A 13,607-nucleotide genomic window follows, 5' to 3' on the forward strand; every position below is an offset into this window, starting at 1 on the left:
AGTCCAACACCAAATACACAGCTGATTGTTCGATATTCCCCTGGTGTTGCGTACCACCAAAGGACTATTGCCAGTCGCAAACGCGCTTCCAGTGGTTTTCGCCACCGGGTGATCTTGCGTGTTAGTGCGGGTCGGACCAGACTCAGCACGTAGTCGAACGTACACCGGGACATGCGAAAATGACGCTTCCATTCCACGTCGTCAAAATTGTTCAGAGCATCTTCCCAAAATAAATTCCCTCCTGGTCTCTCTCGCTTCCAGACGGCTCTAGTCTCACGCAGCAGCGCAGAGGTACATAACACTGTCATGATCTGTCCCCGGTTTAGTCTATCTTCATATTCTGCACGATGTTGAGCAGAGAAGACTGCGAACATGAATCTGTTTCTGTTCGCACGTATATCCCTTTCCATTTTCGCCTTAATTTGTCTGCGTCGCTGTCTACGTTTGAGGAAAAAGCGCGTCAGCAATATTATCAAAAGAGTGGACGCCGGCTCCATGTTTTTTTTTTTTTTTTTTCTGACTGGCCTCAGTGGCCTGCAGCACAGTTTATACGTCATGACCCCAGGCCACTCTCCCCCGCCCCACCCCACCCCCCAGCATACCGGCTATTTGACGACTAGATTCCCACATGCGAACGCTGAGGTGTGAAGGGAAATTCAGGGAAATGTCCGATATTGACTTACAGGTAATTTTCCGGTACGCATGTGGGAAAAGGGCTCTAGAAGCATATAAGCACCGTATGTGGCTGGTAGCACTATGTTGTAACACTGAATGTCCTTAGTATATATATATAAAAATATATATAAAATAATATAATAATAATAATTATAATATAAATATAATATATAAAAAAAACATATATATATATATGTGTGTACATCCCTGTGTATATAAAAAAAACATATATATATATATATGTTTTTTTTCTGTGTCTGAGCCTGTTTTTGTTTTCTTTCTTAGTGTGTTGTTCTGTAAAATTTTGAAATGTAAAAACAAAAAAGAACGACCGCACTGCAGATTTATGCCTCCGCCATTAGTTAATTCTTGAGTCCAAATCGCCATTTGAGGCAAATTGGAAGAAATTCCGTCAAGGCGCTCCTGAGATTTCACGTTACAGAGCTTGGAAATTGGGTGTGTGAGGTCACAGTGACCTTGACCTTTGACCACCAAAATGTAATCAGTTCATCCTTGAGTCCAAGTGGACGTTTGAGGCAAATTAGATGAAATTGCGTCAAGGCATTCCTGAGATATCGCGTTAACAAGCTTGAAAATGGTGTTTGAGGTCACAGTGACCTTGGGCTTTGACCTTTGACCACCAACATCTAATCAGTTCATGCTTGAGTCCAAGGCGATGTTTGAGGCAAATTTGATGAAATTCCGTCAAGGCATTCGTGAGATATTGCATTAACAAGCTTGAAAATGGCATTCGAGAGATCAGTGACCTTGGCTTTTGACCTTTGACCACCAAAATCTAATCAGTTCATCCTAGAGTTCAAGTCGATGTTTGAGGCAAATTTGATTAGATTCCGTCAAGGCATCCCTGAGATATCGCGTTAACAAGCGTGAAAATAGCGTTGGAGAGGTCACAGTGACCTTGACCTTTGACCACCAAAATCTAATCAGATCATCCTTGAGTCTAAGTCGATGTTTGAGGCAAATTTGATGACATTCCGTCAAGGTGTTCCTCAGATATCGCGTTAACGAACATTGGACGGATGGATGACATATGTACGGACGGACAACCCGGATCCATAATGCCTCCGGCCTGGCTATTGCCGGAGGAGGCATACAAAGACCAATAGGTGACTACACTTTTGAACACGACATGGATTTCCCCAGGTCAACTGCTGACCTACAGGTGGCTACACTTTTTTACACGACATGGATTCGCCCAGGTCAACTACTGACCTCCAGGTGCATACGAGCGAAATCGCGCATAGAAAAGTATCAGAATAAAATAAATATTTCTAGGGCATCTAGTTCTCTTCCAAGTAGGGGTGGAGGGAGGAGGGCTGGATGACTGTGTTCTCCTATGTTACATTAACATGCTCCCTATAGAAAGGGCATCTAACAACCAATATCTGTCATGGGACCAGATATTGGCCCAATGATATTGATTTTTCTTACCGTTATTTATACAGGGGGAGGAGTCTCACTGAGAGCAATGCGCTCTTTTTCAGGAGTGCCCTACATTCACACACACATTTATACCTGGAAGTTGACCAGTACAACCACAGACTGATCTGCTGGCCACTGATCAGCTCCACTGGAGCGGTTGGGCTTAAGGACTTTGCTCAAGGGAACCTCAGTGGTGGTAATGAGGGAGGGGCAAGCAATGCCTTTTCACTTTCCCCACCCAGATTTATCCTGTCGGTCCCGGGGATTTAACCGACAACCTTCCAGTCACAAGCTCGCTTCTCTAACCTTTAGGCCACCACTGCCCACTGATGGTGATGATGTCACTATGCCCTAAAATGACCGGCGAAGGCCTAAATGCGCTGTTATATCGCCAACATTTGGTAGATTGGTGTAATTTTTTACAAATGAGACACAAAATTGCTGAACTTGAATTAAGATTTATTTAACTCTGTCTCAATTTTGTTACTGCAATGCACTTTTCACTAACACAGACCACACCATGGTTTGAACGAAAGATAATTTATTGCAAGTGGGTGTTTGGGTGCGAGAACGTGAATGGGGTCGAGGTGCGGTAGCGTCTCCTCAGGAGGGTGCTACGGCAGTGACAGGAACCCAGGGGTTAAGACTGAGTGGGGGTAGCGTCTTTGGGTGAAACTCGGTTCTAGAGCGCAGCTCAGCTTCACGGGATGGAGTCCCGGCTCCATCAGCCCCCCGTGGTTCCTGTGAGCAGGGGATAGAGATGCAGGATTATGCAGCCCTGACTAGCATGTCTTTAGCTGTTTGTGGGAGGAAACCGGAGTACCCGGAGAAAACCCACGCAGGCACGGGGAGAACGTGCAAACTCCGCGCGTGCTGCCCGTAATTAGCATGTATTTTGCTGTTTGGGGAGGAAACCGGAGTACCCGGGGAAAACCCACGCAGGCACGGGGAGAACGTGCAGACTCCGCCCGTGCTGCCCATAACGGAGGAAGAAACTTGGGGTTGGGGGGGAGGGTCGTGACGACTGAGGCAAACAAGGGGAAGAGTGAATGTGGTCGTGTTTATAGATGCTACGAGTGATTGAGTTGATAGAACACAGGTGTGTATGCATCAGTGAAGGGATTGGAGCGCAGGTGAAATGGATTAGCGAGGCGCCGGTGATTACATGGTGTGGTCTTGTGTTCCTGAACCTCAGTTAGCACACTAACTCCATATAAAAACAAACGTCAATAAAAACTATGCATGTGTGAATGACAAATATAAAGAATAAAATATTTACTGCACTTAATAGCAGCATTTATCAGCAAATAAAGTAACAGCAGTTTCTAAAATAATAATAAATAAATAATAATAATAAATAAATTTCCACACCAGGTAATCATAAACCAACAAAAAAGTGCATGTAACAGCAGCATATTTCTTCAGAAGATACAGTAACAGGATCTTGTTTCTGAGAGAGTACAACAATTGCAAAAATAAAAGTGTCTTGAGTCATCTCCTCTCTTCTCTCACACACACACACACACACACACACACACACACACACACACACAGTGTGTTGATGACACCCAGGAATTCTTCGTTTGGATGGAGATTTGCATCTACGAAGCGCAAACATATTGACTCCTGCTCAACTCCAGATATATCCTGGGTGCCATCTAGTGTTAATTTTGACGGCTATTTTTTTAGTCAGTCTTAGTCTTAGTCCAGTTTCAAAATTTCCTTGTCAGTTTTTATCATATTTAGTCAACCTCATTCTGTTTTTATTTAGTCAAGTTTAGTCGACTAAAAGTCTGAGCATTTTAGTCTTATCTTAGTCAAAGAAACCAATAACTATTTTAGTCTAGTTTTAGTCAACAAAAACAGTTGACATTTTAGTCGTATCTTAATCCAAGTATTTTAGTCCATCAAAACCAATATTTTAATCTTATTATCCTTCTGATGAAAACACAGGTTGGATGAATGATTAAGAACACAGCTTGTCGGTGTCTGGATATACTGTATTCCTTAAATGTATACAGACCACATCAGACCACTAGACCAGACATGGAACATGTTGTGATGTGCATATTTATTTTGAACATGATTCAACAATACAGGATACTGTATTGTATACACACACCAATTGCAATCTGCTTACATTAAAATGAAATAGAAGAGAAAAAACATGTCCCATGGGCATAAAGACAAACAAATGGCATGCTACATTTGTTTGAAAGGTAAAATCTGAAATAGATGTTACAGTAAATGTAGAGTATGGTAAACCTGTCAATTTCTCATGCATGAGTCAGTGGCGGCGAATCAGCTGCTGAGAATCAAGATTAGGCAAGTAAAACAACTTGGTTAAGGTTAGGCAAGTAAAACAACTTGGTTAAAGCTAGGCAAGTAAAACAACTTTTATGTTTTTGGTTAGGCATACAAAACTGAACACATCGGTCGGACGCAGCCTATCCCGCATGACTCGCAATAAATCTACACATTTGCAGTTCCTCTCCACTTACCCTACACACAATGTGCAAAACAATTAAAAACAATCAAAACAATGTCGGCTCACTAATGCAGCACAGCATGTGAAACAAAAGCCTTTGGCTCGTTTTAGCAAAACTCTGTATTTAAAGATGCAATAGGCAATAAGTAAAAAATACAGTTTGAGAGCAATCAGCCTAAACACGTGTCTGTGTGTAATCAGGGTTCACACCTTCAACATCAATTTCAAGGGCTTTCAAGGCCCAAGTCCACAAATTCAAGGGCTCAACACAGCATAGTTTGAGACATGGACCAAGGTTAATTACTGCTACAACACAAGATTTTTTTAAATAATGAAAACTAACAATTAAACAGCGGTATGAATTCAACTAGCCATCACACTATTTCGTTTTGTTCATCTTGAGAAAAGCACTTCTTTCCAATGTGATTCTCGCTCTGTTGCGGTGGCCGCTTGTGAGGTCACCAGTTACACTGAAGACACGCTCGGTAAAGGCTTGTGACGCCGGCATTGACTGAAGGTCCAAGGCCAGGGGTTTCAGCAGTGCAAACACAGTGCAACTCTGAGAAGTCCAAAACTCCATCCCAGATTCATCAGTGTTAGCAGCATGGGACAGCCCGTCTTTGTATTTCTCAATCTCGTGCCTGATAGAGGTCTTGGAGGTCCTGGGTCTCGCTGCTGGACGACTACCACTGAAAAACCTAAATCTAGACCGCTTTGCCAAAGGGGCTGTCACTGAATCCTGTCTATGCCTAATTCCCTCTTCCTCATCACTGCGAGAGGAGGAGGTGACATCATCAGTCACCTCCTCTCGCAGTCTTGGTGGCACACTGTGAGTGATGTAGTCTTCTGCCTTTTTTAGAAGATTCTGAATTCCATCATCCTCATTTTCAATGAGGGCTTCAGCTGATACACCAGGGTCAACAAAGCATGCAGCTGCAGCAAGAGGAGAGAACTTGTCATCTGTGGCATCAAGGAAATGGCTGAAGCGTTGCTCCATATTTGCACTCATCTTCTGTGCCAGTACAGCAGCGTCCCTGTAGCTCCTGGCATGAGCTAGAGAGAACTCAGAGAGGTGAATCCTCAAGTCCAATAATGCAGGAACAATAAGCGAAAGGCAATTGGTGTCACTTTCAAGCACCTTCGTGTGTTGTGCAAAAGGAAAGAGCAAGTCTCTGAGGCTAGCCACTTTCTGCCACTCACTGGGAAGCAAGCTGTCCCAACCCATGGTGTCCGCTACGGATGTAAGCTGGTCCTTGAGTTCAAGAGCACGGGACAACATTAGGTAGGAACTGGACCACCTGGTTGGACAGTCGTTGACGAGAATGAGTCCGGAATGTTGCAGCAACCGCTCTGTGGCAACGGATGATTTGCGAAACAGTTTGACCAGGTGCCTGACTTCGTCCAGCAGTCTTTTGGTTGTGTGTTCCTTCTGGATGATGTTGACAACAAGTTGAAGGGTATTCGCCACACAGGGGGTCCTCTCCAAGGTTCCGTACCTAATGGAAAGTGGAACACAGAACATATACTTTTCATAAATCCTCCTAGAATTCGTTTTATACATAGCACATAATTCATCACCACACTAAATATTAAAAATGCTGATTGCAGATTTTTAGGACAAAATATCTAAGACAGTGAATAGTCACATTATGTGGGAAGACTGTGCATTGGGTTTTGTGTTGGGCACACATCACATGTATAAGCATTCTAAAATACATAAAGATATACATTAAATGACAAACATCATGCACAGACTGACCTTTCGTCATCTTCTTCCTCATGCTCTTCATCACCATCATGGAGATCGTCCTCCTCAGAACTGCTGTCCTCATCGTTTGAGCGAAAAGCAGCAACCATGTTGCTTCCATTATCCGTGATAATGGTGAGAATCTTTTCTTTTGGGATCCCCCGTTCTTCCATACACTCCTCCACAAGAGCAGCAATAGCCTGAGCAGTGTGTGGGTGAACCATTTGCTTCAGGGTCAGGACTATGTGTTCAGCCTTATTATCCTGAGAGTTAAAATAAGCACTGACTGCAAGAAAGGATGCTGTGAGCCCCTTTTTAGTCCAGATATCTAACCCAATGGTTAGTTTGCGTGCCATGGACAATCTGTGTTTGAATTTCTCCTTTTCACCTTTTCAGCCTGGTACATTTTGTCCACAAGGTTTGTTATTTTAGTTTTTTTCGGCACTGAGTCTTTTATCAATTTTTTGCATCATCATGACAAAATCTTCATCCTCCACTGTCCGTGGTGGGAGGGCTGTCCGGCCTATCCATTGAGCTATTGCCTCTTCTTTGCAACGTTGTTCCTGAGAGTCTGGTTTGTACTTTGTGTGGGAAAGCAAAGCACCTGCGATAGCTGGCCTCTCCTCTTTCCTGGGGGGCTGGTATACTGGAGATCTATCTGGAAGCTGGGACAGGAATAAATACAATGTCAGGACAGATGCAAGATCATGAAATCCAAGTATTGCACTATAAGTAAATCATCACTATGTCTGTCTGTCTTTCACTCCACTTCTTACATTGTTCTGTTATATTCTTCCAAATGTGGGTTATCATTAATTGCATCATATGCTATAGTTTTCTCTTGCAGTTGGCTAAGATTGGATTTGGAAATCAGGGAAGGGGGTAGCCTACTGAAGCAAAAAAAAGTATGAGAACCACTGCCATACAGTAACGTGTAACAGTAACTAACAGATGGTTTTGCTAACAGAGGGCTTTCCTACTGACGTTAGCTAGCTTATCAGTTCTACACTGTGCAGTTAGCACGCTCCCACACCGTTCTAAACATCTTAATTTAGACAACCCCCACCCCCCACCGATACAAACGCCAACTGCACAGTGTAGCACTGATATGCTAGCTAACGTTAGCTTGTTGGCTGGGCCTTTTGTCAGTAGGAAAGCCCTCTGTTAGCAATGTCCCGTTAATGAGTTCGGCTTGGCTTAACTTATAGTCTAAAACAAAGCCTACCTACATAATGCAACACCACCGCATTAGTAACGTTAGTTGACTTAGAAAAACAACCAAACGCTTTGTTAACTTACCTCAATTTCTTTGTGGTAAGACTTGATGTGTCTCTTCAAGTTTCTAGTGTTCTTCCCGGCTATTTTATGGCCACATTGCGTCCCTTCTGATACAGCAATGCATTCTTTTTTTTTCTCGCCGTCATTATAGCGAAAATATGCCCAGATGTCAGGTCGTTTCTTTGGCCCAAGCATTTTGAGGTTAAAGACGAGATGAGTCCTCTGTCCTGACTGTGTGCAGCTGTGATGATTAGCAGCAGTGTTTCCTGCTGGCTTTATGCTGAAGCTGGTGCACGCCGCACAGGAAACAGATTGCAGCATTGAGAGGGGAAGGGGGGGGGGGGGGGGGGGGGGGGAGCGAAACAAAACTATCTAACGTTATAATATTTTGTTTCCTCTTTTTTCGTCAACGAAAATAAAGAGAGATTTTGGCACAGTTTTTATTTTGTAAAATACATTTTCGCTTCGTCTTTTTTCGACAACGATATTGGATGTTGATATCGTCACAGTTAGTGTTTAATCACTTGGGTACTGTCTCGTTATCGTCTCGTTTTAGTCATGGGAAAAAAGGGCGTTGACGAACATATTTCGTCATAGTTTTCGTTAACGAAATTAACACTAGTGCCATCAATGATAAGGGCGAACTGGACCACTGGCATTGATGTTACTTCATGAACAATTCCTTTGAGGATTGCATTGCCCATCAGCTTCAAAAATTAATTTTGCACTTGGGGACACGTGAAATCCTTGGCCATTCAGCCAGGTGGCCAGCTCTGGATCATCCTGTGCCTTGTAGTTTAGAAGATGCCAGAAATTCCCACTGTCCTTATTATCGCCTCGAAAAGCCAGACCTTGCCGTGCCAAGTACTTTGCACCAGCTAGAATCTTCATCAGATTTCTCCTCCCTTGTTGCTGCTGTCTTTCAAGCTCACATGAAAGTTGCACATTAACAGGCTTTGGCTCCTGAATCTGAGTCATCACAGCTACTTTGTGACACTGACTGCCTGTATGAGCAGTTTCTCCAGTGCCTTCTTCCAATTTCGAAAGCCAGCCTTGACAAAGGCTGGATCTGCTTTAGATGCAAGCTTTGACTTTTGTGTAGAAAAGTATTTTGCACAAAAGAAGCAGAGGACGCCCTTTACTGAGGGGCTGTAGTGGAGCCAAGTATAGTCCTTATACCATTTCTCCTGAAAGCCGAGAGTCCGATTTGATACGGTTTGACTTGGTATGGCTTTCACATTTGGCTGATTTGATCCTGCACCTTCATCTTCGCCCGCCGGTCTGCTCTCTTTCTCTCTCTGTCATTATCTCCAACTCACTGTCACTGCTTGATTGTATTATCTGAAATACATATGAGAAGCCAGATTTAGAGGCATATCTCATCGTAAATTAAGTTGAGGGTTCAATTGTTGTGATCAATATTTGCTCCTGTTCTCACTCACCTCCTCCATGTCACCACTTGCTCCCACTGCTGTGTCGGAATCCTCATGCTCTCTCCCACCCTCTCTTTCTTGACTCTGAATACAGCAGTGAATATGGAAGAAATATTATTATGAGTAAACTAGAAAGAATGTTGCAGCAGTCTGTACATTAGGATTAGACTGGTTAGAGATGTAACGGTTAACAAGCATCAGATGGCAAAGGTTATGTGTGAGATGTTACTTTATTATATTGAACATTACAATTGCAAACCGTATAACTAGTTATTTAGCAAGCAATTTTGACAAGCCCTAGTACACGCTAGTTACAAAGTATAAATACATGCAAGCAACACACATGCGCTTTTTTTACCCACCATCTGTTGGATTTTACAGTTGAATTAGTTACTGTGAGCCACCTCTATCATCTGACTGGTATTCATTTCATCACTGCTGTAAACTTACTTTTATTATTTTCTGGGAAGGCTGGCCAAAATACTGGCGAATGTCACTGCTGCCACCCCTGTTCTTCTTCCTCTTGCTGCACATGATGATGTCACTGTGTGAATAAAAGCTGACTGAAATAAAACTGATTGCATTCTAATCAATAAATATTATATCATAAGGAAGTACAGCTAGACAGTAAACTATATGAATATGCAATATAGATGAAAACAACTACGGTATACATTCATATCATGACAAAGACAAAGTAACGTTATGCAACAGAAGCAGAAATGATTGACACTTTGGCAACGTTAATTTGCTCAGACTTGCAGTACATGAGGTGTCTGCTAGTAAACGCATGGTGTAGCCTACTGGTGCATGCATAGGCCAACAAAGTCTCACAGAAAATTGTAAAATAGCAACGTTTTGGACCAACATTGCTATGTTACAATTTCGGCTCGAAAATTGTAAAATGGTAACGTTCGCGTTAGCTAACGCTCAGTATGAGCGAGGAGCACCCGGCTAGAAAAGTGCCAGCCCAGCTGCCCCAACACAGCTCTGAAATGCATCCGTTTGCACTGTTGCTGCGGCTGTGCAAATCTGCCGGTTAAAGTTTTGTGAAACATTCTGAGTGCTACCATTTCAGCTAAGTTAGCTAGCCAGCCAGCTGCTGCTCAGCCAGACATAGCGATGGTAGGCCTACAAGCAAATCGGCTCGTTCTCGTCAAAAACGTTTGTTTTCACTCCATGCAATTACTGATCATTTTCAGAAAAACATTAATTTGCACAGTTACAGCGCAAAAAGCAACGTTAATGTTACTTACCTTAGGCATATCTAGTCTCACGCAGTCAACGTCGACGTCATCAAGCTTCCAGCTCATCCATGTCCCAGCTACATTGGAACTACGGCAAAGCCACTAGGACAAACAACAAACCAACCGCGGAGCAGCCGTGGCGTATCGCGCAGTAAATCGATTTTCTTAATATTTCAGATCGATTTATTGGGGGGTCACATTGTATCAGGCTTAAATATTGGGGGGGATTTGTCATTCTCAATGTATATTGCCGCTACGGCCCTGCTAAAAATAGTAACGTTGTGTGGTTGCATAGCGGCGATATTTTACAAAAACAAGGTGAATGTCAATTCACTGGTACTGTACAGGCTTATTTTAGCCAAAACTGCTAAAAAATAGTATGTGGTTGCATAGCGGCCGCTTTTGTTTTGAAGGCTAAACGTCCAAACCGGAACTCTTATTATTTGGTCATTGAACGGAGCTTTAGCGGTCTCTCTCTTTCAAGATTCAAGATATTGTCACTCCGTTGTACAATTATGCACGTGTGAAATTATTGTGCTGGGGGGCTCCATTACAAGACATAGGTAGGTACAAAGTCACAACAATTATTATGATTATTTTCAGTCTCTTTCGCTATGAACGGTCCTTGGCGGAAACAGGCAACCGGCAGCTGGAAACAGGGATGGAGGGTGTCATGGAAGCGCCCACAGTCTCACCAGGAAACTCGTGAATAGGGCCAAAAAAACAGGAAAACACACACAGCTAGAATATAATAGAATACCTTGGAACGGGTAGAGCGACTTGCAGGTTCCTATGCTGGGTAACGGCTCTTCATCATCAAAGTCGTCATCAAACTCCGAACTACGAGATTTAAAATGAAGCTCCGCGCTGTGATCCTCAGTATAACTGCCATCAGGACTGAAAGACAGACAGGTTGAGAGTGAGACAGGCAGAGGGTGAGACAGTTAACAGACAGACAGGTTGAGAGTGAGACAGGCAGAGGGTGAGACAGTTAACCCTATGAACTAATAACCTGACGACAACGAGGCGTCCAATGGCATTCAGACATTAACAGGGGAGCAAGTTTTGTAGGCACCGGAGCACCAAATAAAATAAGTCTCCATTAAAAACATATTGGAACCTGGCCAAACAGTCACAGGCAGGCAGATACTGTAATATCACCAAGTTAGAAAACATGTTATATTGATTTTATATGTTATACATACTGTATATTGAATATCGTCGGGCGGAAACTATGTTTCACAAGGAAGAAAAAACATTTCCATTTCAACATAGTATGGGGCGTCCCAGTGGCTCACCTGGTAGAACACATACCACAAAGGTCATCCCCTCTCTCCTCACCCTTCCTGCCTGCCCCCCCTCCCCAAAAGAAAAAAAAATCGAAATCTTTCTTTAACATAGTGTGGTAAAAACACAAAGAGATACTAAACACGTTTTCCACTTTTTTCTGATGGAAATCAATGTATATGGGAATTTAGTCCAGGTGAAAATCCTGACATTTAGTCCAAATTTGAGGAATAGCGATGTCGCGCACTATGCACGCTCAATTCCTAGGCTCGCCCGCCCTGCAGCTCGCATTCGCAGCTCGGATGCTGCGTGGCCAATGAGACCAGCATCACTGATGATGTCAGATTTATGACATCACTGATGATATCATCAAGACAACTCGGACCGCCGGAAAAAATGGGTTCCGACCTGTAAAAAGTGAATTGAACGGTCGTTCAGGCCAGAATTACAGCTCGGAAATTCGGGTATCATTCAGAGCTCCGGTTTCTCCGAGTTGACGTCACAGCCACATCACAATGGCAACTTGCATCGTTAATCATAATCACAAAATTATTATAAAGACGTTTGTTGAAGTTTTAACACACAATTAGAGGTCTTAATGATGTAATGTTTCATATGTGTTTGTGTCATCTGTGTTCCGCTCTGTGTGAAATTCAACATTCAGCATGTTTGGTTAGCATTGTTCACTAGTAGGTAGCTACCATGCTAACGCGGGTTGCTATAGCAACAGTTTGGGTTTTCCCCCCGAGCGGGAGGTGCAGCGTGAACGCAAATCTGTCCGGGCCGGAGGTTCCGTGTTGAAACTTACGGCGGTCCGAGTTGTCTTGAATGCGGTATTACAATGGGATTTCATCAGTGGGATTTATGACATCACTGATGATGTCACAGTGGGATTTATGACATCACTGATGATGTCACATGACATCACTGATGATGTCACAGTGGGATTTATGACATCACTGATGCTGTCACAGTGGGATTTATGACATCACAGTGGGACAGACAGAGAGACAGAGAAACAAAGAAACAGACCGAGCCCTAGCTCCCATTTATATACTGATGATTTAGCGGTCTTTGTCTGATTCTGACTGGGTAAACACAGGGGAAATTTGAATATAGCAGTTTAAATTTTGAATTTCCCGCTCTTACTATTTGCTAAACGGTTGGGGTCTGTGACATTGGTGGTTTGTGTCATCACCAAACAACCCTCATCCCCAACCACCTCGCCCACCAACGCCCCTCCCACCATAAAAGCGCCTGCACGGCCCTGCAGCACAGATTAACAGAGCCTGCCTACTGTTTGGGCTCCCTGGCTGTAGCACACCAGTCTCATGAAATGGATTCGGGACCGCAATAAAAAGGAGATGACTTGGAAGTGAGCGAGGATGTAGGACTGAAGTGGTAAGTTTTTGAAAATATGTCTAATTTCAGCATTGGTTGTACTACGAACCAATGTGCTGCTAGGCTAAAGCGCTAACATTAGCGCTAGCTAGCGCTAACATTAGCTGTTTATTCACCTTATTCACCACGCCCATTTTTCTCTCTTCCGCATTAGATGCAATTATATTTGTTCTTCCGGTTCAGCGCTAGTTGGCGGCCAATTTCAAAACAAAACATCACTATGAATGAAGTTTGGCAACATTCAGAAGCTACACTGCGGCCAACTTCAGTTACATGTTCATAGCGTTACTGCTGCGAGGAGCCGATGGCTGTACCCGGTCAGCACGTCGACAGTGTTTTCTCACTGCCAGTAAGCCTACAGTAGGGTTTGACAGATACTAGCTAGTCCACACACAGCCACACAGCCAGCGCTCTTCAGTCCTCGCTGCTCGTTAACTATTTCCAAATAGGCGTTATTCTGATAAACTGGTCACATATATGTTACCTTCTCACCCGAAAAAATATTAAAACTTTAAAACGTTCTTTTTTTGTGTGCTTGAAAACAGCTTTTTGGCAAGTCTAAAAATGACTACGGTAGGCGGAATCTACTTCCGTGTCTAAAACGGAAA

The 13,607-nt window shown here is 43.3% G+C and overlaps 1 protein-coding gene across 1 annotated transcript in view; it reads right to left on the reverse strand.

Annotated features, from left to right (window-relative positions):
* Nucleotides 1-13,607, reverse strand: part of LOC310784498 (formin-binding protein 1-like) — a gene marked incomplete at both ends in the record, with an annotated part of 177,161 nt that overhangs the window by 16,980 nt on the left and 146,574 nt on the right. Inside the window, one exon of the mRNA XM_083645483.1 lies at nt 11,072-11,208. Coding sequence (XP_083501609.1) covers nt 11,072-11,208 — 137 coding nt within the window. The remainder of the gene's footprint in view (nt 1-11,071; nt 11,209-13,607) is intronic.

This window comes from Poromitra crassiceps, assembly GCF_964638095.1.
Source record: "Poromitra crassiceps genome assembly, chromosome: 10".
Lineage (NCBI taxonomy): Eukaryota > Metazoa > Chordata > Actinopteri > Beryciformes > Melamphaidae > Poromitra > Poromitra crassiceps.